This window comes from Larus michahellis, chromosome 1 (assembly GCF_964199755.1).
Source record: "Larus michahellis chromosome 1, bLarMic1.1, whole genome shotgun sequence".
NCBI lineage: Eukaryota > Metazoa > Chordata > Aves > Charadriiformes > Laridae > Larus > Larus michahellis.
This window is the reverse complement of record NC_133896.1, coordinates 199,890,467-199,916,293: the sequence shown is the minus strand read 5'-3', so window position 1 is coordinate 199,916,293 and position 25,827 is coordinate 199,890,467. Positions and strand designations below refer to the sequence as shown.

At 44.5% G+C, this 25,827-nt stretch overlaps 2 protein-coding genes across 6 annotated transcripts; one reads left to right on the top strand and one right to left on the bottom strand.

The window, feature by feature from the left end:
* The first annotated feature begins 3,297 nt into the window (after nt 1-3,297).
* On the top strand, nt 3,298-13,239 carry GTF3A (general transcription factor IIIA). 2 transcript variants are annotated; one of them, XM_074568718.1, is made up of 10 exons: nt 3,298-3,474; nt 4,428-4,528; nt 5,082-5,178; nt 5,370-5,458; nt 6,427-6,500; nt 7,624-7,707; nt 8,115-8,344; nt 8,428-8,487; nt 8,747-8,946; nt 11,724-13,239. In XM_074568718.1, exons 1-9 carry the CDS (start codon nt 3,322-3,324, stop codon nt 8,906-8,908), a joined length of 1,050 nt encoding a protein of 349 aa, XP_074424819.1. In that variant the 5' UTR covers nt 3,298-3,321; the 3' UTR covers nt 8,909-8,946; nt 11,724-13,239. The 2 variants fall into 2 exon arrangements, with proteins under 2 accessions (XP_074424819.1, XP_074424818.1); XM_074568717.1 differs by lacking the exon at nt 11,724-13,239 and having other exon boundaries at nt 8,747-9,046.
* Nucleotides 8,948-14,445, bottom strand: MTIF3 (mitochondrial translational initiation factor 3). 4 transcript variants are annotated; one of them, XM_074568728.1, is made up of 5 exons: nt 14,318-14,445; nt 13,870-14,019; nt 11,861-12,324; nt 10,509-10,654; nt 8,948-9,240 (listed from the first exon to the last, which is right to left on the bottom strand). In XM_074568728.1, the coding sequence occupies exons 3-5, from the start codon at nt 12,321-12,323 to the stop codon at nt 9,031-9,033; spliced, it is 819 nt and encodes a 272-aa protein (XP_074424829.1). In that variant the 5' UTR covers nt 12,324; nt 13,870-14,019; nt 14,318-14,445; the 3' UTR covers nt 8,948-9,030. The 4 variants fall into 4 exon arrangements, with proteins under 4 accessions (XP_074424829.1, XP_074424845.1, XP_074424856.1 ...); XM_074568744.1 differs by lacking the exon at nt 13,870-14,019 and having other exon boundaries at nt 14,318-14,400; XM_074568755.1 differs by lacking the exon at nt 13,870-14,019 and having other exon boundaries at nt 14,314-14,382.
* Between the last annotated feature and the right edge of the window lie 11,382 nt (nt 14,446-25,827).

Sequence of the window (25,827 nt, the reverse complement as noted above, 5' to 3'; positions counted from 1 at the left end):
TCTATCTGTTGCTGTCATACACAGATTAATTGTCTTACACAATCATGTGATCCATTGGAATGATTATGGATCATATTAGCATAGGTTTCCAGCACATCTGCCACAGCGATATTTTCACATTTCTGCTAATAAAAAGCTCAAAGTTTCAGATTTATAAGAAATGCTAGAATTACTTCTCTGCTTTATTTCACTTCTATCCTACCTGGTGTGACAGTTCCCCATGCATAGCCGAGGAACTTATCCACAAACTGCAGGAAATTTCCTTGACAGCTATTGCCAACTTTATTGAGCTGCTCAACACCATTTCTCCACTTACTCTGGAAAGCCAAAAGCTTTTTTTTTTTTTTTTAAGACATCTGTCTGCTGGACTTGTTGTGGGATTGTTGACACTGCAATTGCAATTGTGGTCTCAAAACTTGCAGGGACCAGCTAAAAACACATAAATAGTAGTTAGCGTCATTCTTAAGTCACAGCCACTCTGCATCCCACCTCCAATGGACCAGGCCAAGGGATCTTAGATATGGTGCTTTAAACAGCCAATATTTAGCTTGCAATAAGTCTATAGGAAAAAGTCATCTTTCAGTTTGCAAACTTTCTCATGCGGGGGAATTGCTCCTGCAATTCCACAGCTATTCTGTAAGTACATTTAAACCATATTTATGTGCATATTAGTAAACATTGAAATAATTTCTGTGTAACGTTCATAAACATAAGATCTTTGGATTCAATGGTGCTGCCTAAAGAGAAATGCTGTTCTTGAAAATGAAGTAAATACAACTTTGCCTAGAGCAGAACAATGGGGTGGGAAAATGAAACAGCCTTTGGTAGACAAAGATACAAGGCCCATTCACCCAGCAGTTCTTTGGACAGAAATAAGTATCCACGGCACTATGTGAAGTCTTTCCTGGATTGATATTTGATTCTGGGTAGATCCTGCCAGCTTAAAGGAGTAGTTTTAATCAAAGTCTGAGGGATTTACTACCCTGTGGGGGTAGTGCGCGTGAGGGAGTTGTGTAAGTCTTTTTCTTGAGGGAATGAACTACCTCTCAGAATGTTTACCTTCCACCTCCCACAGTGCAAAATACAAAGATCAAATCTGAAACGGAACCCACTGCTCTTTCCAGCTCTGATAGAAGTCTTCAAAATCCTCCCTCTGTAGTCACCTCAGAAGACGTCAACAGCACAACACAATGAGAATCCCTCAGGCCTGGAGTTATCCTCTATTTATGTATTTCCAAAATTGGATTAAAATTCCCAGAGAACTCTGCTGAAATCTATAACTGGCATTGCATAGAGCAAAATCCTATATGATGAATATTTGTTCTTGGTTGTAGCCAGTAGCAACATTTTCCAAATTTTTTTCCCTTGCATGTTATTTCCTCGCCTGTGCTAGAGACCTGAGGCAATATCATGTTTTCACAGGCAAAGTCTCAAAAAAAAAGATTTGTAACTTCTTTTTTAAATTTCAAATTTCAGGTTTGCTTTTTATTGCAATTCCGAGACACACAAAAAACATAGCAATGTTTTCTTCTAAGTGTTTTGGTTAGTATTTGTTAAAAGCTGAAAATTTTTCAGGCTGACTTCCCTTCTGAAAATAAGGTGATTTCTTGCCGTTGCTTTGTGAGGGTCTGACTGATTCAGCCCTCCCCTTAATCCTGCTACAGATGAGCAAGGTAAGAGACATCCCCCAGTGCCACAGGGGTCTGCTTCTGGCACGAACTCCTTGCTCTGACCAGCAGCTTCTCTCCCCTCCGCATGCTGTGCTCATCCTTTGGCAATCCTGACATCTCACTTCATGAGTCCCTTCTCCTTTCCAGCCCCCATAGGCTTCATTCCTGCTCCTGATTCTCCCCATCTTTCCTCCCCCATTTCCCTAGACTGCTCCAAGCACTGCCATCTGCTTAGGCTTTCTCAGCTCTCAGGACACAGAAGAAGGGATGGTAGTTTTTCTCCCTGGGATGGTTCCCTTGCCGCTGTCCTGTTCCAGCTTTCTCCCTCTGTCCTACATGCTCACTCTGTGGGGGGGAATTGAAGCAGGTGGGGAATATCTCCTAAAATAAAGCTCATGTGACAACTCAAATAGTGTAAAGCAGAGCAGATGGTGCAATGATCAATGATCTGGATGAGGGGATCGAGTGCACCCTCAGTAAGTTTGCAGATGACACCGAGTTGGGTGGGAGTGTCGACCTGCTTGAGGGTAGAAAGGGTCTGCAGAGGGACCTGGACAGGCTGGCTGGCTGGATGGGCCGAGGCCAACTGTATGAGGTTCAACAAGGCCAAGTGCCGGGTCCTGCACTTGGGTCACAACAACCCCATGCAGCGCTACAGGATTGGGGAAGAGTGGCTGGCGAGCTGCCTTGTGGAAAAGGACCTGGGGGCATTGGTGGACAGCTGGCTGAATATGAGGAAGCAGAGTGTTCAGGTGGCCAAGAAGGCCAACAGCATCCTGGCTTGTATCAGGAATAGTGTGGCCACCAGGAGTAGGGAAGTGATCATCCGCCTATACTCAGCACTGGTGAGGCCCCACCTCCAGTACTGTGTCCAGTTTTGGACCCCTCACCACAAGAAAAACATTGAGGTGCTGGAGCGGGTCCAGAGAAGGGCAATGGAGCTGGTGAGGGGTCTGGAGAACAAGTCTTAGGAGGAGCGGGTGAGAGCTGGGATCGTTTTTCCTGGAGAAAAGGAGGCTGAGGGGAGACCTTACCGCTCTCTACAACTACCTGAAGGGAGGCTGTAGAGAGGTGGGGGTCGGTCTCTTCTCCCAGGTAACTGGTGGTAAGGCAAGAGGAAACAGCCTCAGGTTGCACCAGGGGAGGTTTAGGATGGATATTAGGAAAAATTTCTTCACCGAAAGGGTTGTCGAGCATTGGAGCAGGCTGCCCAGGGAAGTGGTTGAGTCGCCATCCCTGGGGGTTTTAAAAAGACATGTAGATGTGGTGCTGAGGGACATGGTTCAGTAGTGGTTTTTGTCAGCGTTACATTTAACGGTTGGACTCGATCTTAAAGGTCCCTTCTGACCTAGGCAACTCCATGTTTCTCTGCTCATGGCCGGATCTCCTCAGCCGTGTGAGGTGGCTCCACACGGGGTACCAACAGGGGGGTTGTGCCTGGCGCATGAGGTAACGGAGACGGGACGGCGGACCCAGGCTGCTCTCGGGATCAAGCCCTCGGGCCCCGCCGCAGCCCCCGAGCTGACAGCGGGCCGTGCAGACCCACCACCCCCCCCATGGCCCCGCCGCACCGCGCATGCGCCCGCACGCGGAGGGGAGGAGGCGGGCGGGGCTACCCGCCGCGCGCGGCGGCGGTCACGTGCTTTCCGGCATGGCCGGGGAGCCGGCGGCGGGGAGCGGGCAGCAGGGCGGCGGTGGGGTTGTGCTCGCTGCCCGCCCGTTCATCTGCTCCTTCCCCGATTGCGACGCCACCTTCAACAAGGCCTGGCGGCTGGACGCCCACCTCTGCCGGCACACGGGCGAGGTGAGCCGAGCCGGGCCGGGCCGGGCCTGAGGGAGCGACGGGGTTTTCCCGCTCGGGCCGCCCCACCGGCGGTGAGGGGCGCCTGAGGTGAGGGGCCCGGCGGGCGGCCTGCGCGGCTTGATCCCCAGGGGGTCGGGGAGCCCTCTTCACCCCCCGGGGTACCCGGGACAGCGTGGGGGAGCTGCGTAGGTCGTGGCTGTGCCCTGGTTTGAGCGGCACGGGGCTGATTTATCTTTCGGTAGTTTTGCTTTTCAGTCATTTCTCTTCTAATGCTTGGGAAAACTGTAATTTTAGAAGACTCTAGTGTCTTAATTTGTGAATATATTTACTTTATAGCCAGCTATGATATGCGGATTTCAAGGTCTCGGTGTTTTCGAGCTCACCAGATGCAGGGATGAGGGGGAGCAAGACCCGGGCACTTGACCCAAGCTGGGCAACAGAGTTATTTCATACCATGAATGTCACATTAAATATAAATTAGAAAATTTGCAGCAAAATTCTCTCTCTCCCTTGATGGTTGCGATCCTGAGAACTTCTTGCCCCAGTGCCAGACTCCTGAGCCCTTCCCTTCCCCAACATTTGGTGTCCACTGCTGGGAGCGCACAGCTTCCTGCTGATAGAATGGGCCAAGGATAATCCTTGTATATGTTGTATTGGTATCAGTATAAATATTGGTTCTTTAGTATTACTAATGTTAACTGCTTAGACTTATTCTGTTGAACCTGTTTATACTTCAACCCTCAGGTTTCCTTGTTTGTTTTTTTTTTTCCCTGATTCCCCTTCCTGGGTGGGGAGGGGTCATCAGATGACAATAAATTTTTGTGGGTTCCTCAAACCATAATATTCTGAAATACTGTCACCGGTGCAGCCTGCTGAAGGCAGCCTCTTGGAAACAGCCAAGCACCCAGAGGTGCGGGGTGTCATCTCTGAACAACTCCCTCCCTCTCTTTCAGAGGCCATATGTTTGCGATTATGAAGGCTGCGGTAAAGGTTTCACCAGAGATTTCCACCGTGCTCGACACCTTCTTACGCACACTGGGGAAAAGCCCTTTGAGTAAGGCCAAGTTTTTTATTTCTTAAAATGGATTATGCATGTCTTTATGGAAACGAAGTGGAATTAAAACTGGTATGTGGCTGGTACAGAGCATGCCTGCCTAGCTTTGGTATCATGAGTACTGCCACAACAGTACTCACAACACTCATCACAGTGCACACAGGGTGAGACGTGGGGAATCTCCTTAGCCTAAAACCCCCTATCTGGCAGTGATCCATAATAGATGCTTAAAGAAATGGGTAGATCTCTCCCTAGAATACAGAATTAAAAGAAGGAAGGGCAGTTATCTCCTGTTACTAAGTCATTAATAGCTGCATGTCATGGAGTAGGAGCTAGGAATTCTTACATGTTTTATTAAGAATCTCTTCTGATAAGTTTTCCTGTGGCTTTTGATTGTAACAGCCTCTGGCTTTTCATGTCTTTAAAGCAAATTTTTATGTTTGGGTTGTGAGTTTTGGTTATTCTTCATGTATTTGTCTTATCCAATGATTTCTGTATCTGCCTAGGAACCAAATCACTGAGAGGGATAATAAAAAATGCAGTTCATTTTCAGGTGCACAGCTGACGGATGCAATCAGAAATTTGGAACAAAATCAAACTTAAAGAAGCACATTGAGCGCAAGCATCAAAATCAGCAAAAGCAATATGTGGTGAGTAATTACCTTTGATATTGTAAAGTGGAGGCTAAACAAGCTCCTTTTTGTGTATCTAGTGAAGTATTTCAACTTGTTATTATGCGGTACTTGTATGAGTTCAAATACTGCGACTGGGATTTCAGCAAACACATGTGGACTGGGCTGTCATTTTTTGGCCTCTAATGATTACTCAATTTCCTAAATAGTGCGACTTTGAAGGCTGTAACAAGTCTTTCAGGAAACATCAGCAACTTAAAGTTCATCAGTGTCACCACACCAATGAACCTCCCTTCAAGTAGGTGGATAATTTTAATAATGAACTTTAACAATTCAATTTAAACACCCTTGATGAAAACAGGTGCCTTTTCTCAACCTTTTAATTGATGTAGCATTTAAAAAAAAATGGCATGAATTTGCAGTCATGGCTTCAAGTACATTTCTCATATTGGTCCTTTGCCTAGTAGTCTGTTTTGAGCAACAGTCTTGGTGCTCTGTAACTTCAGCATTCCAGCCATTTTCTTAGGATTAACTACAGGTTCACAGGAATAATAAAAAAAACCCCAAAACCAAAACCCCAAAACAGTTTGAGTTCATAGAGTCTGAAATACAAGCATAAGAGCTTGCACAGTAATGAAAAATGCAGCTACTTCTGTTTTCCAGTAAAAAGCAGATACTTGGCTAATACTGAAGTGAGTAGTAGCTTAAAAAAGGTGAGAGGCTTGGATACCAATCTGAGAAGCTGTGCATTGCAACTCTGTTATTTACAGGACACATTAGTATAGATCTGATGAAAGCGAAGTTCAGCCTTGCATTTCTTACAGGTGGAACACGCTTTACAGGAGTGTTGCACTTAAGTGAAGTGCACTAGTATGGCTGGGTGACAGGCGCAAAAATACTGCTAGTGCTCTGCTACTGCTCTGATGGCTAGATCCCTACAAGCCACTTAAACCCTCTGCTTTTTCTCTCTCTCTTATGTTTTAAGAGCCTACTGTGTAGGGATGATAGGAGGCTTGATTCTTTAGCCAAAGCTTAACTTGCTGTATACGTAGAAATCATACTGTGGTTTTAACTCTCCAAGGGATCAGAGTCCTCTATTAAAAACATACTACGGAATTTACCTTTACAAGGCCGGGGAGGGACAGAACAGATCTCTAGGCAAGGGGAAACTTGGGTTATTTTGTCCGCTTTAGTTGTTCTTGACATAAAGAATAAAAAATATGCAGACGCAGTGAAAGAAATCAAACCAGTGTATTTTATACCTAGATGTAATAGTGAAGGATGTGGAAAGTACTTTTCTACTCCAAGTCGACTAAAGCGGCACGAGAAGACACATGAAGGTAATACAGTTTTTCTTCTTGCTTCAGTTATGTTTTAGCAAAGGAAAAAGGACTTCTTCCAGTACAGAGAGTATGCAGGGATGTATGACAGACATGAAAGTGTTCTGGGCCTAGTGATCCAGACAGAAAAGAACAAGAACACCTGTTTTGAATAGCCAAATGGGATACAATTGCAAGGCATTGCAGGGTTCAGTTACAATGTACTTGTGGCAGAGGTCAGGATTACTGCTGTGGTTTATTCTCCTGATGTGCTTCCTTGCCAATAATCCTTTTTCTGGAGATGGGCTAATGGTTAAGGCACTAGTCTAGACCTCCAGAGGTTAGGATCAATTGCCAGTTCTGCCACAGATTTCCTATGAAGCCTTGGCAAAACCGTATAAGCCTGCATTTTTAAAGTTATTAATGTACCTATGCGAAAGGTATTTAAGTGAAATCGTCAGAAGGTGGTCAGGTATGTTTTAGCTAATCTTGCTACACTCCTATCTGTTCTTTCAGCTTTCCAGTGCTAGAAAAAAAAAACAACAAATTCAAGAGGCTAGGGAGAGTATCCAGAAAGCTGCGATTTGTAATGCATTCCTTTCTTAAGATGGGGGCTTGTTCATAGTTGTTTAAAGAGTGTTGACTTTCTGTGGTTCGTTTAAAAAACATCTGTCTGCTTGATGGAATGGTACTATTGCAGTTATTTTCATCTGTGTGAGTGAAAGTGTATGGCTGGTGAGGAAGTAGCTTTACTGAAGCAAGGACACATAGTTTCCTAAAGTCATTTGGTTGGAAAGGACCTCTGGAGGTCATCTGATCCAACTCCCTGCTCGAGGCAGGGTCAATGAGACCAGGTTGCTGAGGACTGTGTCCAGTCAAGTTTTGACTGTTTCCAGGGGCAGAGATTCCACAGCTCTATGGACAGCTTGTGTCAGTGATACAGGGTTTCTTCGTTAAACCTGTTAGGATTTTCTCATGTTCTAATTAGTTTCTGTTGTCTCTTGTCCCATTACTGTGCAGTATGGGAGGAGAGGAGGAATACTGGCCTTTAATTTTAAAATTATAATAGTGGAGTTCCCCCTTGTAAAACTGGACTGTGTTTGCCAGAATCTTAGTGACTGTAAACATCTGTCCTGTCCAACAGGCTATACATGCAAGAAAGAAAACTGCTCATTTACTGGAAAAACTTGGACAGAACTTCTGAAACATAATAAAGAAAGTCATACAGGTAAACTCCAAATGCTTTAGTAAATAGAACTTAACTTTTGATAACAAATAGGAAACAAACTGCTCATTTGAAGAGGAGTCCTTGCTGAGCTCATTTCATCAGCTTGTTGTTGTGTCTAGACAAACTTGTTTACTAGCACTTTATTGGTTAAATGGTTGTGACTGGCTAGACCTTTGATGAAAATGCTGCTCAGTATACTAAATTTGCTCTGTGATCCAGTTAACGAGAAATTGTACAATATAACTCTTCGGATCTGGATAGTTCATACTGTGTTATTCTCTTCCAGTCTTTAAGTTACTTGCATTTCATGTGGATTTTAGCATTGTTCTAGAGCACTACTAGGGTTTGATTCTGAGCTCCTGTAAGAAGCTGTTAATTTATACCCTGTCTGTCTCTCTCCCATTCAGAGCCGATAGTTTGCAGTGAGTGTTACAAAACTTTTAAACGGAAAGATTACCTCAAGCAGCACCAAAAAATACATGCAGTGGAGAGGGATGTCTGCCGATGCCCAAGAGAAGGATGTGGGAGAACTTACACAACAGTATTTAACCTTCAAAGCCATATCCTCTCTTTTCATGAGGAGAAAAAACCATTCTCTTGTGATTATCCAGGCTGTGGAAGAGTGTTTGCAATGAAGGTATGTATTTTTTACACTGTTCTAATCTGAATCACACAATCTTAAATGATAAACCTTTTTTTTTTTTCTCTTTGTAACTGTAGCAGAGCCTAGCAAGGCACGCGGTTGTTCATGATCCTGAAAAGAGAAAACTGAACTCAAAAGTAAGTTACACTCTTGAAAATGTCGTCTTAACCATACCTTGTGACTTCAGAGGAGGGTAAACATTACGTCGTTTAGAATGTAACTTCAACCAGGAAAACAGTCCGTCTATCTACTTAATTTGGGAGATGCTTAATTTCTGAAGCTCATTTAAATAATGCAGTGCTGGCCTATTCATTGGTTTCTTCTCCCCTGCGCCACCTTAGTAGTCTTTGCTCCATAGATATGTTAAGTTGCTAATTCTGGATTTATTTCTGCCAGGCAAAGCGTTCTCGTCCTAAGAGGAGCTTAGCCTCTCGTCTGAGCGGCTACATTCCTCCTAAAACGCAGCCAGGAAAGGATGTGGTTGTGACAGAAAGCAAGACAATGGATAAGCCCATGGAAAATGAAATACCAACTGTTGAAATTCTGACTCTGCAGTAAAGGATAACTGAGACAACTTTCTTCATGGAATGACCAGTGTAAAGTTCAACAATAACTTTATTAAATTTATAGTATTATTTTTTTAAATAAGAAATTAATGTTGTTTACACCTCTTCATAAAGTCACTGATGCAACTCACTTGACTTCAGATCTTCATTTTCATCTTTCTTTACTGTACTGTTTTTCTCCTTTTCCATCTTCTGTGCTTTCAACTCCTTGTCAGACATGTGTCTCAAAATACAGGTACTCACTCCTTCTCTAGTAACTTTCGGCTTGGAAAGATAAGTGGCTTTCTCAGAGACAGTCTCCAAAATCTGATCGAAAAGCACAAACTGAAAAGGAGGAGAAAAATAGGGACTAAATGCACAAACACAGGTAAAAAATATTTCAGGCTGTTCTGTAATGACACTATCTCCTGCTTGTGCTTTAGCTATTAGCTGAAACAAGCTAGTTGCTAGTCCTGGTTTGAGCAGTTCAGCTTGTCCTTTCCTAACTGTCTGTTCTTTACTCATAAGCAGGTTTAGGAAAGTCACCAGAGGGATTAAGCCATTTCCTAACACTTAGGTTGATTTCCCGACTCATCCCGTTTTACTGTTTAAAGGTGTCCACAACAGTGATTATGACTGCATCTGACTCCCCCCCACCCTCCTCTTCCATGAGATTTGGGCACATTAGTATGGGGCTTTTCCTCTTAAGGGGCAGTATTGTTCTCATGTTCGTAGGATGTAGTAGTATTGAACTGAATGATACAGTGTGTTCATATAACAAGCTGAACTCTTAAGCTTATAATTAAACTTCTAAACTTAAGGACAGCCTAAATCTGGACTGTGTCATGAAATGTTCTGCTCCCTCCCCTATCCAGTTCTTCCTCTTGCTGTCCTTTCCCTGTGAATGCAACTTCCTATAAAAAGTGATATCACAATTTTTTTCCAGAAATTTATTAGAATAATTAAGGAAATCTAATTCACTACACACATTAAAAGAAAAAATCATCTTACATGGAATCTTTACAAAAAAGATATTTGTGCAAATGACAATGAAGACAAGTCTCAAGGCAATTTTGATAGTAAACTGCCACCAGCTCCCTCACATCTTTATAGATTTTATAAACATTTATAGACCTTGCCAGTCTTGGAACATCATTCCAGTAGTTTTCCATGCAGCAGTGAAAGACTAACCTTATCCACAGGAGAACAGTTAGGTTATTGAAATAATCTAGCTAAAATACAGCAGCTTTTTTCTTTTTTTAACCATACTGTTAAACTTTTCAGTGAGGGAGCTGGCTTAAGGCATGGACAGGAAAATTTCACTAGCCCAGTTTAATAAGCTGGTGCTGCAAAGGAGTAGGAACGGCTTAGACTCTGCTGTCAATGACAGTATTATAATTGCATTCTTAGGAAAGCACAGTATTTGAGTTGTCTCTATGGGACCATATTTCTAGAAGGTGGGGCAACCGTTACTTTCACGGGACCTAGACCTTCACTTATTTTAGCAGTACATGATACACTAAAAAAAGCGTGGCAGTATTGAATAGCGGAAATTAATACAAGTACACCCATTTCATGAAATTGATTGGTCTAGCTTTCAGGAGTCCACTTACCATGTCCGTATTGCTATCTTTAGCTTGCCGGATGGTAACTTTAACATGGTATTTCTTTTCAATCCACTGCACTATCTGTTTAGTCTTGGTTTCTAGGTCGTTCTTGGCAATAGCTGAAGAAAAGGATAACTCCTTCTGAACCATCCCTGTTTAAAACAGAACTAAAACTGTGTTGGCTCAACAGCTGACAAACATGTATTAGTTGCTCTCTTAGATGCAACATGGTGCTTTTTCTGCTTATCTCCTTTCCCCCATGCTGCTTTCTCATACACAGAGCATCCCAATCTCGTCGTCTCAGCGTGCACCACTCTCACCTTAGAAGGTGGCTCCTTGGTATCTCACACTCACCACTGTAATTGGGAGAGTGAGCGCATGTTGGAGGCACACAGGGAAGTCTCTTCAGGGTCGGGAGTCTTGAAAGTATTTTTATTTTAATTACAATTTTGTTCATACTACACACAATGCAGGTCTAACAGAGATAAACAGGTATGCATCGGAATTAAAGATTTGCAAATTCCTACATGTTAAAACCTGGAAGTTAGATAGTTCTTTAGCTCGAGCCTCTTTTCTTAAATGGTGAAGTGCAATATTCAACTGGAAGGATGATGCCTTGTGATATATTTGAACAATTTATGGTCTCTTCCTTCTTAATGACTCTCTAAAGTAGTTACCATCTGCGTAATCTTTAGTTTCTTGAACAGAAAAACTCACTACCACAATAGTGGTCTCCTCTAAAATTAGAACTCTACCCAAAGCACCGATACTTTGTTAGCCTGAGGAGAAGAAAAGACGATACAAGGTCAGGTGCTTTTTCTAAAACCTCTTTGCCAAACTCAGTTTGTTAAACTGCTGGAGCAGGCTGACTTAAGAAAAAAGACTGAAAATCATTTGATATTGAAAAAGAAATGTGCAAGAAATGGCACCAGACTTTGTCTTCCTAGCAGCAAGCTAGGAAGAGAATGGTTCGTGACTAGTGACAAAATTATGTTGGTGTATCTGGTGGTCAGTTTGGAAAACCTGCCTGTCACTTTACGCCTTAGCAAAAGAACAGAAATTAATGAGTTTCATGGAACCAGAGTCTAGTTATAGTCGCTTAAATAAAAACAGATCTAAAAAAAAGACAGCAGATGCCAAAATATTACATCCTAAGAAGGCAATAGAAGGCTTCTCTGTGGAAGACTACAGTAATCCAAAATTTTATTTTCACCACTGCAGATCCTTAATAGCGCAGACTGCAGCGACGTTGCTTTGGATTTACACAAATGCCAGTAAGAGGATTTCATCTGCCGAAACGCCTTTTAATGCAGCATTTTTGACAGTGCTCAGCATTGTAGTGCCAATAATGTACGTACCTGTTTTCGGACTTGCTTTTTTTTTCTCTGCACGTCTAAGCTGTTCTTCATGAATCTGCTGCCCCGTCATTAGTCTGTATACAGGAGGCTCTGCGTTCTCACGGAGGAGAACTAGTTTCAGGTCATGCTGATCCATAAGTTTGAGTGCCTCTGCTCGGTGCATATTTCCTAAGCTCTCTCCATCCTGGTTGATCACGTGCAAAATCCGATAGGGAATTCTTCGCCCAACACTTCCAAATGCTGCTTTCGTTTTCGGTTCCCTGTGAGATTTTTCAGCTGTACAAAATGGCTGAGTAAGTCCAAACACAGATGACTTTCTAGGGTCAGGTACCACCATCCAGAATGGAGAAAAGACCCTTTTTTGTGATGTTTGTGTCAGAAGAGTACCAACGAACCTTTTTGTGTATCTATTCTCATTTCTGATTGCTTGACATAGAAGTTTCATCACACAAAAGGTAGTCATTCTGAGGAAGCAGTGAAGAAGAAAAAACAAGTTACCCCCATTCAGTCAGATTCTTCTAGTTATATTAGAAAGATTTGACTCCAGTTCGGTAAACCCTAGTCCTTAAAACTACTCTTTCAAAAAGATGCCTGGTGTTACTATACAGACTGAACAATCTACGGTATTTTCACAGTGACAGAGGGCTTTAATCCAGAGAGAAAATCTGACAGAGGAACAAAATTTATGAAGAATTGATGTTTCTTCAGTATTTTAAAATTTGAGCCTGAGCTCTTTTAAAGAATCCAAAACTTCTCGTTCATTTCTGCTTGCAAGAGTATCTAACTCTTCCACAGCTTTTTTTGTGTATAGAGAGGAGCCAATGTTTAAGAGGGAGAATTTGTTGTCAAATAAACAGGCATGTCACACTTAATATTTTCAGTACAGATATTTTTCAGGAAGTATCTAACACTAGGACTTTCCTCCTGGTTCTGATACTCTTTGGAAAGTGTTTCATTGAAGCCACATTAATTCAGAACCACCCTAATCACACAGCGAATGAAGTGGCGGTTTGTGCGATGTCCGTCAGTAGCCATACCAACATCTACAGTCTGACTCTTCTGTGTTTTGTAAGGTTTGGGAATTTCAACGCCTGGGCCATACAGAGTAAGACTGCCAGACAAAATCTTCACGTTGGCTTTAAAACGTGACAAAGTGACCGTTACTGTACTTGAAAATGTGGTTTATCCCAGGGCTGAAAACGCTTCCATAGCTAGCATGCAACTTGCTTCTCATAGCACCGACCCCAAGTTCTGTATTTTTCTCAGTTTTCCAAATGTCATTTTGTGGAAGTAATCCAGCTGGCTACTTGGTCTTATATGGATTAAGCACTAATATTATTTCAGTAACCTTAAAAAAAATAAAATAAAATAAAATAAAATGGTCTTCACTGTCTTTTAAGCTCAAGTTCCACAGATTCAGTCATGCTTCAAAGTGAAAACAGCACCTTAATTTTAAACCTATTTTATCAGATATTTATAGTATTGACTGACTGTGCCAGTTTTTCACAAACATTAACATTGGGGTGGCACATTCCTGTTTATAGCGAGCCGAGTATTTCCAGGAAGTACAGGAAAAGCCAAAGGCAATACAGGAAACCAAAAATGTGTCACAACAGAGGAGTTGGCAAGTATGACTTCTTCTGCCTAGGAAGGAATGTGACTCCACTCTCTATATATACACATATACATACATATATATATATATATGTATGTCATTGTGTAAACATGTATCCATGTGCCTACTTATACATGGAGAAGGTGCAAGCAATTGGCAGGACAAGGAACTATTTCTAATTCTAATCAGCATTGGCCCTGGAACAAGCAAAATAACCCGCCTGTGAATAAACTTAGTCTGAAAACGGGGATGTTTTGGAGTCTGGCACAGACTGCAGATTTTAGCAGCAGGGACAAAGCTGACACAAACCGGGTGAGGAGGTGCGGGATCAGCATAGGAGCATTATAAAATATTATAGTTTAATTTCTCTGTCATTCACACGAACTTGGCTTACCTTTGTCAGCTACTGGCCTCTAACAGTATCACAGCAATGAAAATAACACCTTATTTTAAAGAATTGTAAGTCTCATCGGCTAAATACATGGTTTGACCTTCATTCTCCTTCATTCCTTGTTTAAATTTTCCGAAATCCTGCCTTAGCTGTCTGACAAGAGAAAGAAAACGACCCTTTCTGAGGAAGGATTTTTCTTCCTTTGACAGGGCACATAAGAGCATTTCGCTCCGTGCGGCTCCGCCATCACACACCGTGTATTAGAAGGACCGCCCACCCCGCTGGGGGTTTCAGTGGGCGGGCAGGGGACACCCACGCGTGACCGTGTCTGTGACCCGGCCCCGGGCGGGGTGTCGGTGGGCCCCGGGTCCCCGCGGCCCGACGGGCCTCCCCCGGCCCGGCCCGGCCCGGCCCGCAGCGGCCTCCCCCGCCCCGGGCGGCTCTTACCTACCTGCCGGCCGGGCCGGGCCGGGCCGCTGCAGCAGACCGGCCGGGGCCGCGTCTTGCCCTTCCGCTTCCTCCTCCTCCTCTTCCGCTTCCTCCTCCGCCCCCTTCCCCCGCCCCGTCGGTGAGCGCCGGGGCTGCGGTTGGGCCGGCCCCTCTCTGTGCCTGTGTGTCTCTGTGTAGGCGTGTCCCCGTGTGTGTCCCCGTGTGTCGTCTGTGTGTGTGTCCCCGTGTGTGTCCAACCATCAGCCACTGCCAGATCCACCACTAAACCGGGTCCCTCAGCACCATTTCTGCCCGTCTTTTAAATACCCCCAGGGATGGTGCCTCAACCACTTCCCTGGGCAGCCTGTTCCAATGCTTCATAACCCTTTCAGTGAAGAAATTTTTCCTAATATCCATCTTAAACCTCCTCTGGCACAACTTCAGGCCGTTTCCTGTCGTTCTATCGCCTGTCACCTGGGAGAAGAGACCGACCCCCACCTCTCCACACCCTCCTTTCAGGTAGTTGCAGAGAGCGATAAGGTCTCCCCTCAACCTCCTTTTCTCCAGGCTGAACAACCCCAGCTCCATCAGCTGCTCCTCAAATATACATATAATAAATCTATTTATATATATATATAATATATATATAAAATAAGTATATTCAATATAATAAAAATACATATACAGCTGTATTTTTGCATATGGCAGTTTGTGTGTACGTAGAGAATTTCAGTCTCTCTATGGATGCACGCACTTATCTGTATCTGCCTGTTCCTCTTGCTGTGTTCACACACGCGTGTGGTGTGTCTGCCCGGTTCTGCGCGTGCAATTGCTTGGTTATGTTGTTTTCCTGGGTGTGCCACCGCACAGTTGTGTCTTTTTGTGGGTTCTCCGTGTGCCTGTGCTGCACTGGGGGGGTCAGTTGGGTGTGGGCTAACGGTCGCTGCTAGGAGGTGGTAGGTTGTGGCTGTGATTGGGATGTGTGCGGGTGCCGAGTGCTCTCTGAGTGTGTTGTGTGTTGAGGTGGTGTGCCCAAGCTGTCGTAGTACCTGGCTGCGTACTGTAATACGTCACTCCATCTCACTCCACCTGCAAGACGGTGTGGTGGCGTGGGCTTGTGTCTCATGTGAACCTCATGAAGTTCAACCAGGCCAAGTACGAGGTCCTGCACCTGGGTCAGGGCAATCCCAAGCACAGATACAGGCTGGATGGAGAATGGATTGACAGCAGCCCTGAGGAGAAGGACTTGGGGGTCTTGGTGGATGAGAAGCTCAACATGAGTCAGCAATGTGTGCTCGCAGCTCAGAAAGCCAATTGCATCGCAGGCTGTATCACAAGAAGCGTGGCCAGCAGGTCGAGGGAAGTGAGTCTGCCCCTCTGCTCTGCTCTCATGAGACCCCACCTGGAATACTGCGTCCAGATCTGGAGTCCTCAGCACAGGAAGGACATGGACCTGTCGGAGCAGGTCCAGAGGAGGGCCACGGAGATGATGAGAGGGCTGGAGCACCTCTCCTGTGAGGACAGGCTGAGAGAGTTGGGGTTGTTCAGCCTGGAGAAGAGAAGGCTCCAGAGAGACCTTATAGCAGCTTTCAAGTATCTGAAGGGCGCATACAGGAAAGCTGGGGCGGGACTCCTTATCAAGGAGTGTAGTGATGGGACAAGGCGTAACGGTTTTAAACTGAAAGGGGGGAGATTCAGATCAGAAAAATTTTTCAGATCAGGAAAAAAAATTTCACTGTGAGGGTGGTGAGGCACTGGAACAGGTTGCCCAGAGAAGCTGTGGATGCCCCATCCCTGGAAGTGCTCAAGGCCAGGCTGGATGGGGCTTTGAGCAGCCTGGTCTAGTGGGAGGTGTCCCTGCCCGTGGCAGGGGGTTGGAACTAGATGATCTTTAAGGTCCCTTCAAGCCCAGACCAGTCTATGATTCCATGTTAGGATTGCCAGGAGCCAGGGCTGCGTGTTGCACTGTGGGTCGAGTCAGCCCTGTGTGCGCGTGTGTGTGTGTGTGTGTGTGTGTGTACAAGGTGTTGTGTGTGTTGCATGGTAGAGATGTGTCTGCAGGGGTCAGCAGCGTGTGTGTTTGTGGCATTGCATGATTCCGCCTGAAACCTTGTTGGATGTTGTTACCTGCTTTGGTAGGCTGCTCTGCCTGAGGTTTGCAGGCTCCTTCTTCCAATTTGGAGATAGAAAGCGTTGCCTTTGAAAGAGAAGCTGAAATACATGTACAAACCCCAGGCCCCCAGCTGTCAGTGACACACTAAATGAGTAAAACACTAAAGAGCATGAGCGTTTGCTGTTCTCCTGTCGTTCTGGTGGGGCAGCGCCTGTGTGGAGCAGTCTGTGCCGGGAAAGTCTTTTCAGGAGCCGAGGTGTTTGTGTTTATTGAGGGATGCTGTTTGGCCAGCCGGGCTGGAGCTGAGGACAACGCTTGGGCTGAAAGTGCGCTCGTGTTTAGAGTTTGGTGCAAAATGAAGCCATAGGACGCAGCTGTGGGGGCAGGGAGAGGCCTTGCCCACTGTCTTTCCTGCTTAAAAAAAAAAAAATCAGGACTTTTTAGCTTATTTGCTTTGGGCCACAACTAAGTGACCCCTCTTTCCCCTCCTCCCCCCCACCTTCCCACCCGGGAAGCAGAAATGCAGTGAAAATCAGAGCTTCATTCTTTTCTGGTTTGAAAGTTTTCTATTCTTAACTGCAGTCTTAGAACGCTTTAATTCCACGTGCCGGTTGTTTTGGTGTGGTTGTTTTGGTACACACATGCAAAAAAGTCTGTCATTGCTTTGCGCTCTCCATCCTCCCCAAAGACATCGCATGGCAATACTGTGCGAAACCAGAAAACTTTACTAAACCAGTTCACAATCTGAAATTCATTCGTATCACCTTATTCTCATTAAAACTCCTTGCCTGCAGTAATGAATATGGAAAAATGCCATTAACAGAATTAGTGAAGTGCAGGGTGGGTTGTGTTAACAGCCTGGCTGACAACTGTGGTGTCACCTACTCTGTGCAAACGGCGCCTGTTTTTTCCATCCCGCCCTTTCGTCTGTGTCTTGATTTCACCCAGGCTTTATGCCTTTACAGTTGTAAGCTCTTTGGGAAGAGGGATTGCCATCTATTCTGTCAGTAGAGTGCCTAAGAAAACCGGGTCTCAGTTTAAGGCTTTTGAAATACAAATTACTGAAATTCTACAGCATCCAATTGTGGAGAGTGAAATATTCCCCAATGAGAAAAGGCAAGACAGAAATGTTTTTTACTGCTCTTTTTCATGGCCTGGAAAGCAAATGTGGAATTCGAACAACCACGAAGGGAAGTTTTGGCAGAGCTGAAGCCTGGAGAGAGATTTTTTTTTCCTTCACAGCTCTGCAATAGGCATTAGAGGAGAGCTTGTCAGCGCCCCAGCCCGCGGTTACCTACTAGTGCCTCGCTGACAACCATCCCCATAAGACAGATAATTTTCAGCAGTGTTAGTAGGAGCAATAAAGCTAATAATCCTCTTCACTGTGATAAAAACTACCTGCATGAAAGTAAGCTACTTTGAAGCGTGCAACTTGCACTCCTTCTTCCTTCCCCTTATTTAATTCTGTTAAGTTTAAACCTGATGTTTGTTTTACTTCGTGCTTTTCTAATTAAATTTAGTGTGCCAAGAAATAGCGCAGCCTTCTCGTGCTGTTTGTCCTCAATTAACACAGTCTTTCTGGGGGATCATTGTACTCTTTCTCCTTGTCCTTTGTCTCGTGTCTGTTTACACTGTAATTGTCCAGGGGCTGTGGTTTTATATGTGCCTGTCACAGTGGGACTGCAGTCTTAATTATTTGAAAGACGCTATCGTAATAAATGCAGTTAATAATAACCTCCTCCCTTCTATTTTGCCTGATGCATATTATCCCTCGCCCACCCCGACAATATTCTCAGTCATTTATTTGTTTTCTAATTCCTAAATCTGCATCGGTCTCTTTTTCCATTTGACATTTCATTTCCTGAGCAAAGTCGTTGTTTCCACTTTATTATTTTTTTTGTGCCAAATCAAGGCCTGTTCTGCTAGGCCTTGTGCCAAAGCATAGATAATTCGTGCCCCAGAGAATTTAAAATGCAAATATATGAGAAGGAGAAAGGATGGTGGAGGGAGAGATTTCTCACCCTCCAACACGAACAGCAGCGATCTGCCAGTCTGGATGTTATTAATGTGCTCTTGTGAGACCCAGTGGGCTACCGGGAAGCTTCCTCCACATTCACAACTGATCTGTGGGGGACAAAGGGTTTGATTGTCCACTGGGGATGTTGCAAACTGGTTCCAGTCCTTCTGTGTTTCAGGGTCGATCTCCCCCAGACGCTATTTGTTCTGGGTACACTAAGCTGCTGGTAAAGCCCAGCAGAGAGCGAGGATGCCCTGAGCTGGATGGCAAAGTGTTCTCCTGGAGACCCAAGGCTCTAGTTTACTTTCATTCAAACTCCGTCACGCGTTTTGTGGGAGGAGGAAGCAAGCTGCTGAAGTAACCCACACCTGCAAGGACCTCCTACCTGCTGGCTCTGGATGGAGGACAGGGCCTCCTTTGGTCCGTGGTGAGCATCTTGCTGCTTTCTAAACCGCAGCTGTGGTTCTCCATATCTAGTCCAAAACATTTCAAGTGCCAAACAAGTTCATCAGGAATTTATTACTGATATTGTTGGGTGTATGCAGTGCCCAGGGCTCTTGGTCATGGACCATCAGCAGCAGGTGGAACAGCAGTTTTTTCCAGTCTTATTACCGATGCTGTGATTACAGAATCACAGAATGGTAGGGTTGGAATGCACCTCTGGAGATCATCTAGTCCAACCCCCCTGCCAGAGCAGGGTCACCCAGAGCAGGTTGCACAGGAACGCGTCCAGGTGGGTTCTGAATGTCTCCAGAGATGGAGACTCCACCACCTCTCTGGGCAGCCTGTGCCAGTGCTCTGCCACCCTCAGGGTAAAGAAGTTCCTCCTCATGTTTAGGTGGAACTTCCTATGCTCAAGTTTGTGCCCATTACCTCTTGTCCTGTCCCCGGGCACCACTGCAAAGAGCCTGGCCCCATCCTCCTGACACCCACCCTTTAAGTATTTATAAGTGTTGATAAGATCCCCCCTCAGTCGTCTTTTTTCCAGACTGAAAGACCCAAATCCCTCAGCCTTTCTTCATCAGAGAGGTGTTCCAGTCCCCTAATCATCTTTGTAGCCCTTTGCTGCACCCTCTCCAGCAGTTCCCTGTCCTTGAACCGCGGAGCCCATTAGTCTCCCGCACAGTTATGCTTGCAAAAGCACTGAGCGTCTGGAGGGCTACTTACCCCGCGCACCTCTCTTTTCCTTTTTTAATGTGTAATTCCCTCCTTTGCAGGGCGTTTTGATGGGGAAGCTCTGGGGAGAACTTGCAGGGTCTTTTCTGCTCCCCAGCCCTGCTCTTCAGCAGCAGCTGGCACGGCTCGCCCCCACCTCCCCGCGATGTTACAACCATGGCCCTGGGGTTCCGCAGACCCCTGGTTCAGAGAGGGGCCGGAGCCTCCCCTACGCGCTCCGTAGTATTAATTTTCCCCTTTAATGTTTATAAAATACTTCTGCACATACCTCAGATGAAAAACTCCCTTGTGCTGAGCTGAGCGTTGCCATATGGCAGAGAACACCTCAGAGCAAACACGTATTTAAAGGGGACAGAAATCCTGGGTGTGTGGTAGGTGCAGTTTGCGGGGTTCTGCAGTAGCTCGCTTGCTCCTTCTCCATCCTCAGCTTTTCAAAGTTGCTTCCTGTGCTCACTTCTCTTATTTTATTCTAACAAGAGACAGCAAAAAATTAAAGCAAACCCAAAAATTCTGTTGAGTGGTAAACGGTCACTGCCAACTGATGCCCTGCACAGAACAGACGAATACGGTTGAAACAGCTGAAGTTTTGTTTGGTTTCTGAGATCTGCCCCTCTTACAGGAATTAAAACAAATCTTTTGAAGACGTACGCTCTGACGTTAAAATGCTTGGGATGATTTACTGAATCCAGGCGAAGAACTGATTTTGCTCCCTGAAAAGTAAGGCTGACTGAATTTATTAAAATGTTACTTATAAAGCAAACCCGTGGGTCCCTGGAGTGACACACAATTAAAGTTACAGCTTCCCAGTGTAGAAAGTTTTTTAACTGTCTAGTTTTACATCTTGACTGTAGGGAGAGGAGTTTCCACTGTACATCTAAGACATTGTTCTGCAGCCTTTGCAAGTTGCTGGGTTCAGCTGCGAAGATTTTAAAAGCTGCTTTTGTTGGCAGCCTAGGACACATCCGTGACCTTATTAAAGTGGAAGTGAAAGCTCTCCTTTTCTATGTTTTTTTTTTTTTTGCAACAGTAAATCTACTAATTTTACAGTCAGTTGAACAGCAATAGATTAATTTGTTTAAAGTCTGCATTCACAAAGGAAACGTGAACTTCGCTGCCTTGAATACCCGAAACTACAGTGCGATATTTAAAGGGTAGAAACTATTACAACTTGCCCCAGAATGGTCCAAGCAGTTCCCTGTCACCTGCTTCTCGGCACAGGTGCTGACCTCCCCGTCTATTCTCTCCTTCCTGACAGCCCAGCAGCGAGGCTGGGGCTTTGTGTGCAACAGAGAGCGTTTTCCCAATGGCGGGGCCAGTTTTCTTCAGCAACCACAGGAAGCAGAATAAAGACGAGGTTAAGGGCCACCGCAAGGGTCAGAACGGGTTAAATTTAGTTAACATCAGAGGTTATAGCTTTTAACGAGAGCATGAAGGAAACGTATTCGAAGATGCAATTTGTTTCTTCTTTGTCACCCATTATTTTTTTTTTGCTCCATTGATAGTGACAGCTTAACAAAGTTTTTATACGCCAGGGTTTTCATCCTTTAGAGGATAAAGAACTGTGATGCAAAAAAGAGATGCAGGTGGAAGACTTTATAAAGCCTCCATGATTTTCAAATTGAGGGTTGAAAGTAGGCTCCCTGCGTGGCTAAGTCAAAAATAATTTGTAAATGTTAAAAAAAATACACGTTACAGACAGAGGAGCTGCCTTGTATTTTTTTTTCCCCCAGAGTAACTTGCCAAGAGTAGTGTTTTATCCGAGGCTTTACAATCTGACTGGTTTCGTATGTTTTTTTTTTTCCAAGGTAATCTTATTTTCTTTTTTATCTCCCTCTAAAGATGATCAAAGCCAAATGCCCTTAACAACAGTCTTCATCATCTCCCTTCAAGACCTTTTAGCATATAACGCGTGATGCTAGGGGTTTTTTTTGTTTTTTTTCTCACAATTTACTGAAGAAGCACAAACTACAAAATGCACTTGGTGAGTAGCTCCACTGGATAGTTCTCATTCAGCTTCTTGGAATGCAAAGATGAGGAAAGTTTATATCTTTATGAAAATTATTGAAGAAAAATAATTTAAAAAGTAAGCCCAGTAGGGTGTGTCATGTGTTTATACACAACAGCTCATCTTCTGACAATCAATCTTTTCTTCAGAATCAATTCATAAAATTACTGCTTGTTTTGTTTTGTTTTACCCTGGTACACAGTAAAGAACTCAGATCTGAAAACAGAATTTAATTACATCTGATAATAATTCTTAAGTACACACTATGCATTTTGGAAGTGTTTTGGTTTTTTTTTTAACATGTTTCCCTCAAGAAAAAAAAAAAGCTTATGTGATCAAACTGTCTTCCTACCCATCTGCCTTTCCACAAGTTCTCTCAGCACAGTTTTAATCTCTTGGACACTTCAGCCCAACTTGGCAAAGAGGGGCCTCAAAGATATTGTACCTTTATAATAGCTTTCAATATTTATGTATTTCTAACAGGTTCTGTGAAAATGGATGACTGAAAAAAGGAGAGACCCTCAAATTACTGTCTTGTGCTGGCAAAAGGGCTCATCCAGTTGGCCAGAGGGGTGTGTGTGTGTGTTGTGTGGGGGGGGGTGTGGGGGGGTGTGGGGGGGTGTGTGTGTGGACTGCCCAGTTACCACACGGGTGTTACCAGATCAGCCATGGTACATGGTGCCTTTTGCCTCGTCAGCTGCCCAGGGGATGTGAAAGGCTGAGGGAGAGCTGCAGTGAGGGATGCAGAGACGGGAGAAGGAACTGGGACATTTTGAGGGCAAGGGAGAGGCACAGGGGACGTGCTGGGGGCGTATTGATATCTTTAATTTTGGTATTTCATACTGTAGGGTTGTTGTAGGAGACAGGCAGAACAGCGGAAATGGTTACGATGGGAACTGAGAGAAAACACAAACCTTGGCCATCCGAGTATCTGTTATTTCACTGCTCTTGGGACAAAATTTTTTTGCTTACTGGAGAAATTTTATCTGATCTGTGGTGTCTTTGCAGTCTGCAAAGACTGAAAAGTTTGAAAACTCAAACTAACTTGCTGTTGAGTTCACTCAGACTTGTGCTGGGTTCCCAGCTGTATCACTGAGTGCTGATTTTGCTCTCCAGAGAACTAGATTAGCCCTTGGAGATGCAGGTCATCACTTTGACAGTTCTGGGAGGATTCTTTCTGAAATCAGTTAGTATGAACTTTTTTGTTGGTGTAGACTAAACTCTTCCCTACGAGGAGGCTAGCAGATCTGGAGAAAGTCTGGTCAGCTCACACACAAAAGTATTTCCACCTTGAGTACTGTGTTCAGTTTTGGGCCCCTCACCATAAAAAAGACATTGAGGTGCCAGAGCGGGTCCAGAGAAGGGCAACGAAGCTGGTGAGGGGTCTGGAGAACAAGTCTTATGAGGAGCAGCTGAGGGAGCTGGGGTTGTTCAGCCTGGAGAAAAGGAGGCTGAGGGGAGACCTTATCGCTCTCTACAACTACCTCAAAGGAGGGGGTAACCAGGGGGTGTCGGTCTCTTCTCCCAAGGAACAGGTGATGGGACAAGAGGAAACGGCCTCAAGTTGCACCAGGGGAGATTTAGGATGGATATGGGGAAAAATTTTTACACTGAAAGGGTTATTAAGCATTGGAACGAGCTGCCCAGGGAAGTGGTTGAGGCACCATCCCTGGAGTATTTAAAAGATGGGTAGACATGGTGCTTAGAGATATGGTTTACTGATGGTTTTTGTCAGAGTTAGGTTGATGGTTGGACTTGATGATCTGAAAGGTCCCTTTGAACCTAGGCAATTCTATTTGTCCTGGCATGTTGTATAGACACATACAGACACGTGACTGGCAAAGGACTAGAGAAGGGGAATAAGGAGCTGGAGAAATACGGGGCCTTCTCTGTCCCCAAAGATGGGGAAAATGGCACGATGCAGCTCGAGTGGCTGAGGGCTGTGTGTCCTCTCTCTTTGATCCACACGCCCACAGCGGCCGCCTCTGCTGGGGAGGTGACTTCCTATGGCCTAACTGCAGCGAAAAACAAGTGAGAAAAAAGTATGGCTCTCCACCACCCACACAAACTGGTGTGGAAAAACACTGCAAAAAATCCCATTTACTATTCTGCTCAGAAGCTGCCACCAAAACTCAGCTGTGAGGAGAATAAGAGCATCTTTTTAAAAATGTAAAACTGACTTTTTTTTTTTTCTTTTTCCTTCTGAGCTGTTCTTACAGGCTTTAAAGCATTAATTTCAAAAGCTTGACAAAGGCATCAGGCATCAAACAGCCCAGGCTGAGTGGAAGCTTGGAGAGGGGAATTTCAAAGTAAGTTGCGTGGGTGATGGCTGCAGACACACCGAAGCAAGGTTATTTGTTTGTTACAAGTCAGTGATCACGGCTTGCTTTTAATGATGGAGCAGCGGAGAAGAGTTAGAGCTGCCCAAAGAGCCCTGGATTCATACAACCTAAATTTCACCTACATCTTTTTCCTCACGTTTGTGTTGGCTGGGTGGCTCTTGGCTGGAGAGTCGGCAGATGAGAGTTTTGACTGCAGTGCTGCCACTGACCTGCCCTGTGACCTCGGGTAAGTCACTCCATCTCCGTGCTTCTCCTTGCAGCTTTTTACCCACTTACACAGAATCTCTTTCCCTTTTTCTTCGCAAGGTCTCTTCTTAATTATACCTCTGGACCATGCCTAGCACAATGGAGCCGTGCTCTCAGACTAGGCACTGCTGCGATCTGAATGAACAATACAGGAATACTGCACTGAGCACTCCACCAGGACTCTCCCGTTGTCTCAGGACTTCACCCATAACCTTAATAAAATAGAAGTCCTTCAAAAGACTGAACATTCCTTCCTACTGCCCAATTTCTTGCTTTTTGTGTAGCTTCTTGAACATGAAAAAACACCCATTATGATACCTGGGTTGTCAGAAAATAACGATTTATAGCATTTCATGCTTCCTGAATTATTTGTAACATATTTTTTCTTCCTGAAATCTCAGCGGTAGCTTCAGTACTTCACTGTGCCTCATTTTTGTCAAACTGAATTATAAACCAACATGCTGCTATATATTGTATTCATTTTGATATTTTTTCCTTAACTTTGTTCCTTTTTGTAGGTGCAGCTCATGTGTCTGAGATTAGGGACAAAGCATCCTCCAGAATCACACCGTACCCGCAAAATCTACTCTATTTTATCCCCACAAGGACGGGGACCACTGTCAGGATTACTGGTTCTGCTTTATGATCTCAACAAAACCGGGTATGTTCTCTGCAATCAGCCTCCCCTGCAGATGCTCCTCTACCAGGTCCAAGATGTCATCATCTTAAAAAATATGTACTTGGGGAAAAAAAATCTACATCCTTCAAGAACAAAGCGTTCATACCAGTCCATACCTGCCCTCACAGCTCCTTCTGTTCCAACAAGAACTCAGACTGGATTCTTCCAGGAGATACATATGGAAAACTCATCATCCAGAGTTTTGCATTTAACCTTTTCCTACAGTGCTCTGTCTTTTGTCTTTATATCAGATGTGCTCTCAGAGAGCGTTGACAGCAAACCTCTCACAGCTAGGCCAGCTTTCAGGCTCCCGTGTAAATTGTCTCATCCCAGACTTTGTACATTGCTGACTTCCAGACCCCACAGTGCATGATCTACCTCATGTTTAATTCCAATAGTCTCCCTCCTCCTTCCCTTCACCCCTCCCTCTGCATGGAGGTTATAGGAAAAAGTTTGTGGCTCCAGGAGGAATGGTTGTCTAAGACAATTTACTACTTTGTGATAGAAGTGTAGAATCAGAGGATAATTCTGGTTGGAAGGGACCTCAAGGGGTCGTCTACCCCAAGGGCACACCCCCAATGGATTATGACCTCAACTTGGGTGAAAAAAAGCCTTATTTGTCTGTGAATCACTTCAGGAATCTGCAGGACTGAAGTGATTTTCAGATTCTGCCCTTTTACATTCTAACGAAGGACTGGGGTCCTGATGTATACATTTTCTCAGAAGCTATTACAGTCCTACAAGCTGAATCCAGAACTAATCTGTATTTGAGTAGAAGGTTGAGAATTTATTTGTCAATAATTTTAAAGCACTTTAATTGTGCTGAGACATCTTTACATTCCAAGCAATTTATGTATGTGTTTAGATTCATATGCCAGCGATACTTACATGGTGTCAGACCATAAGTTATTTACATAAGCTAAGCATGGATGATGGAGCCACAAGAAATGAATC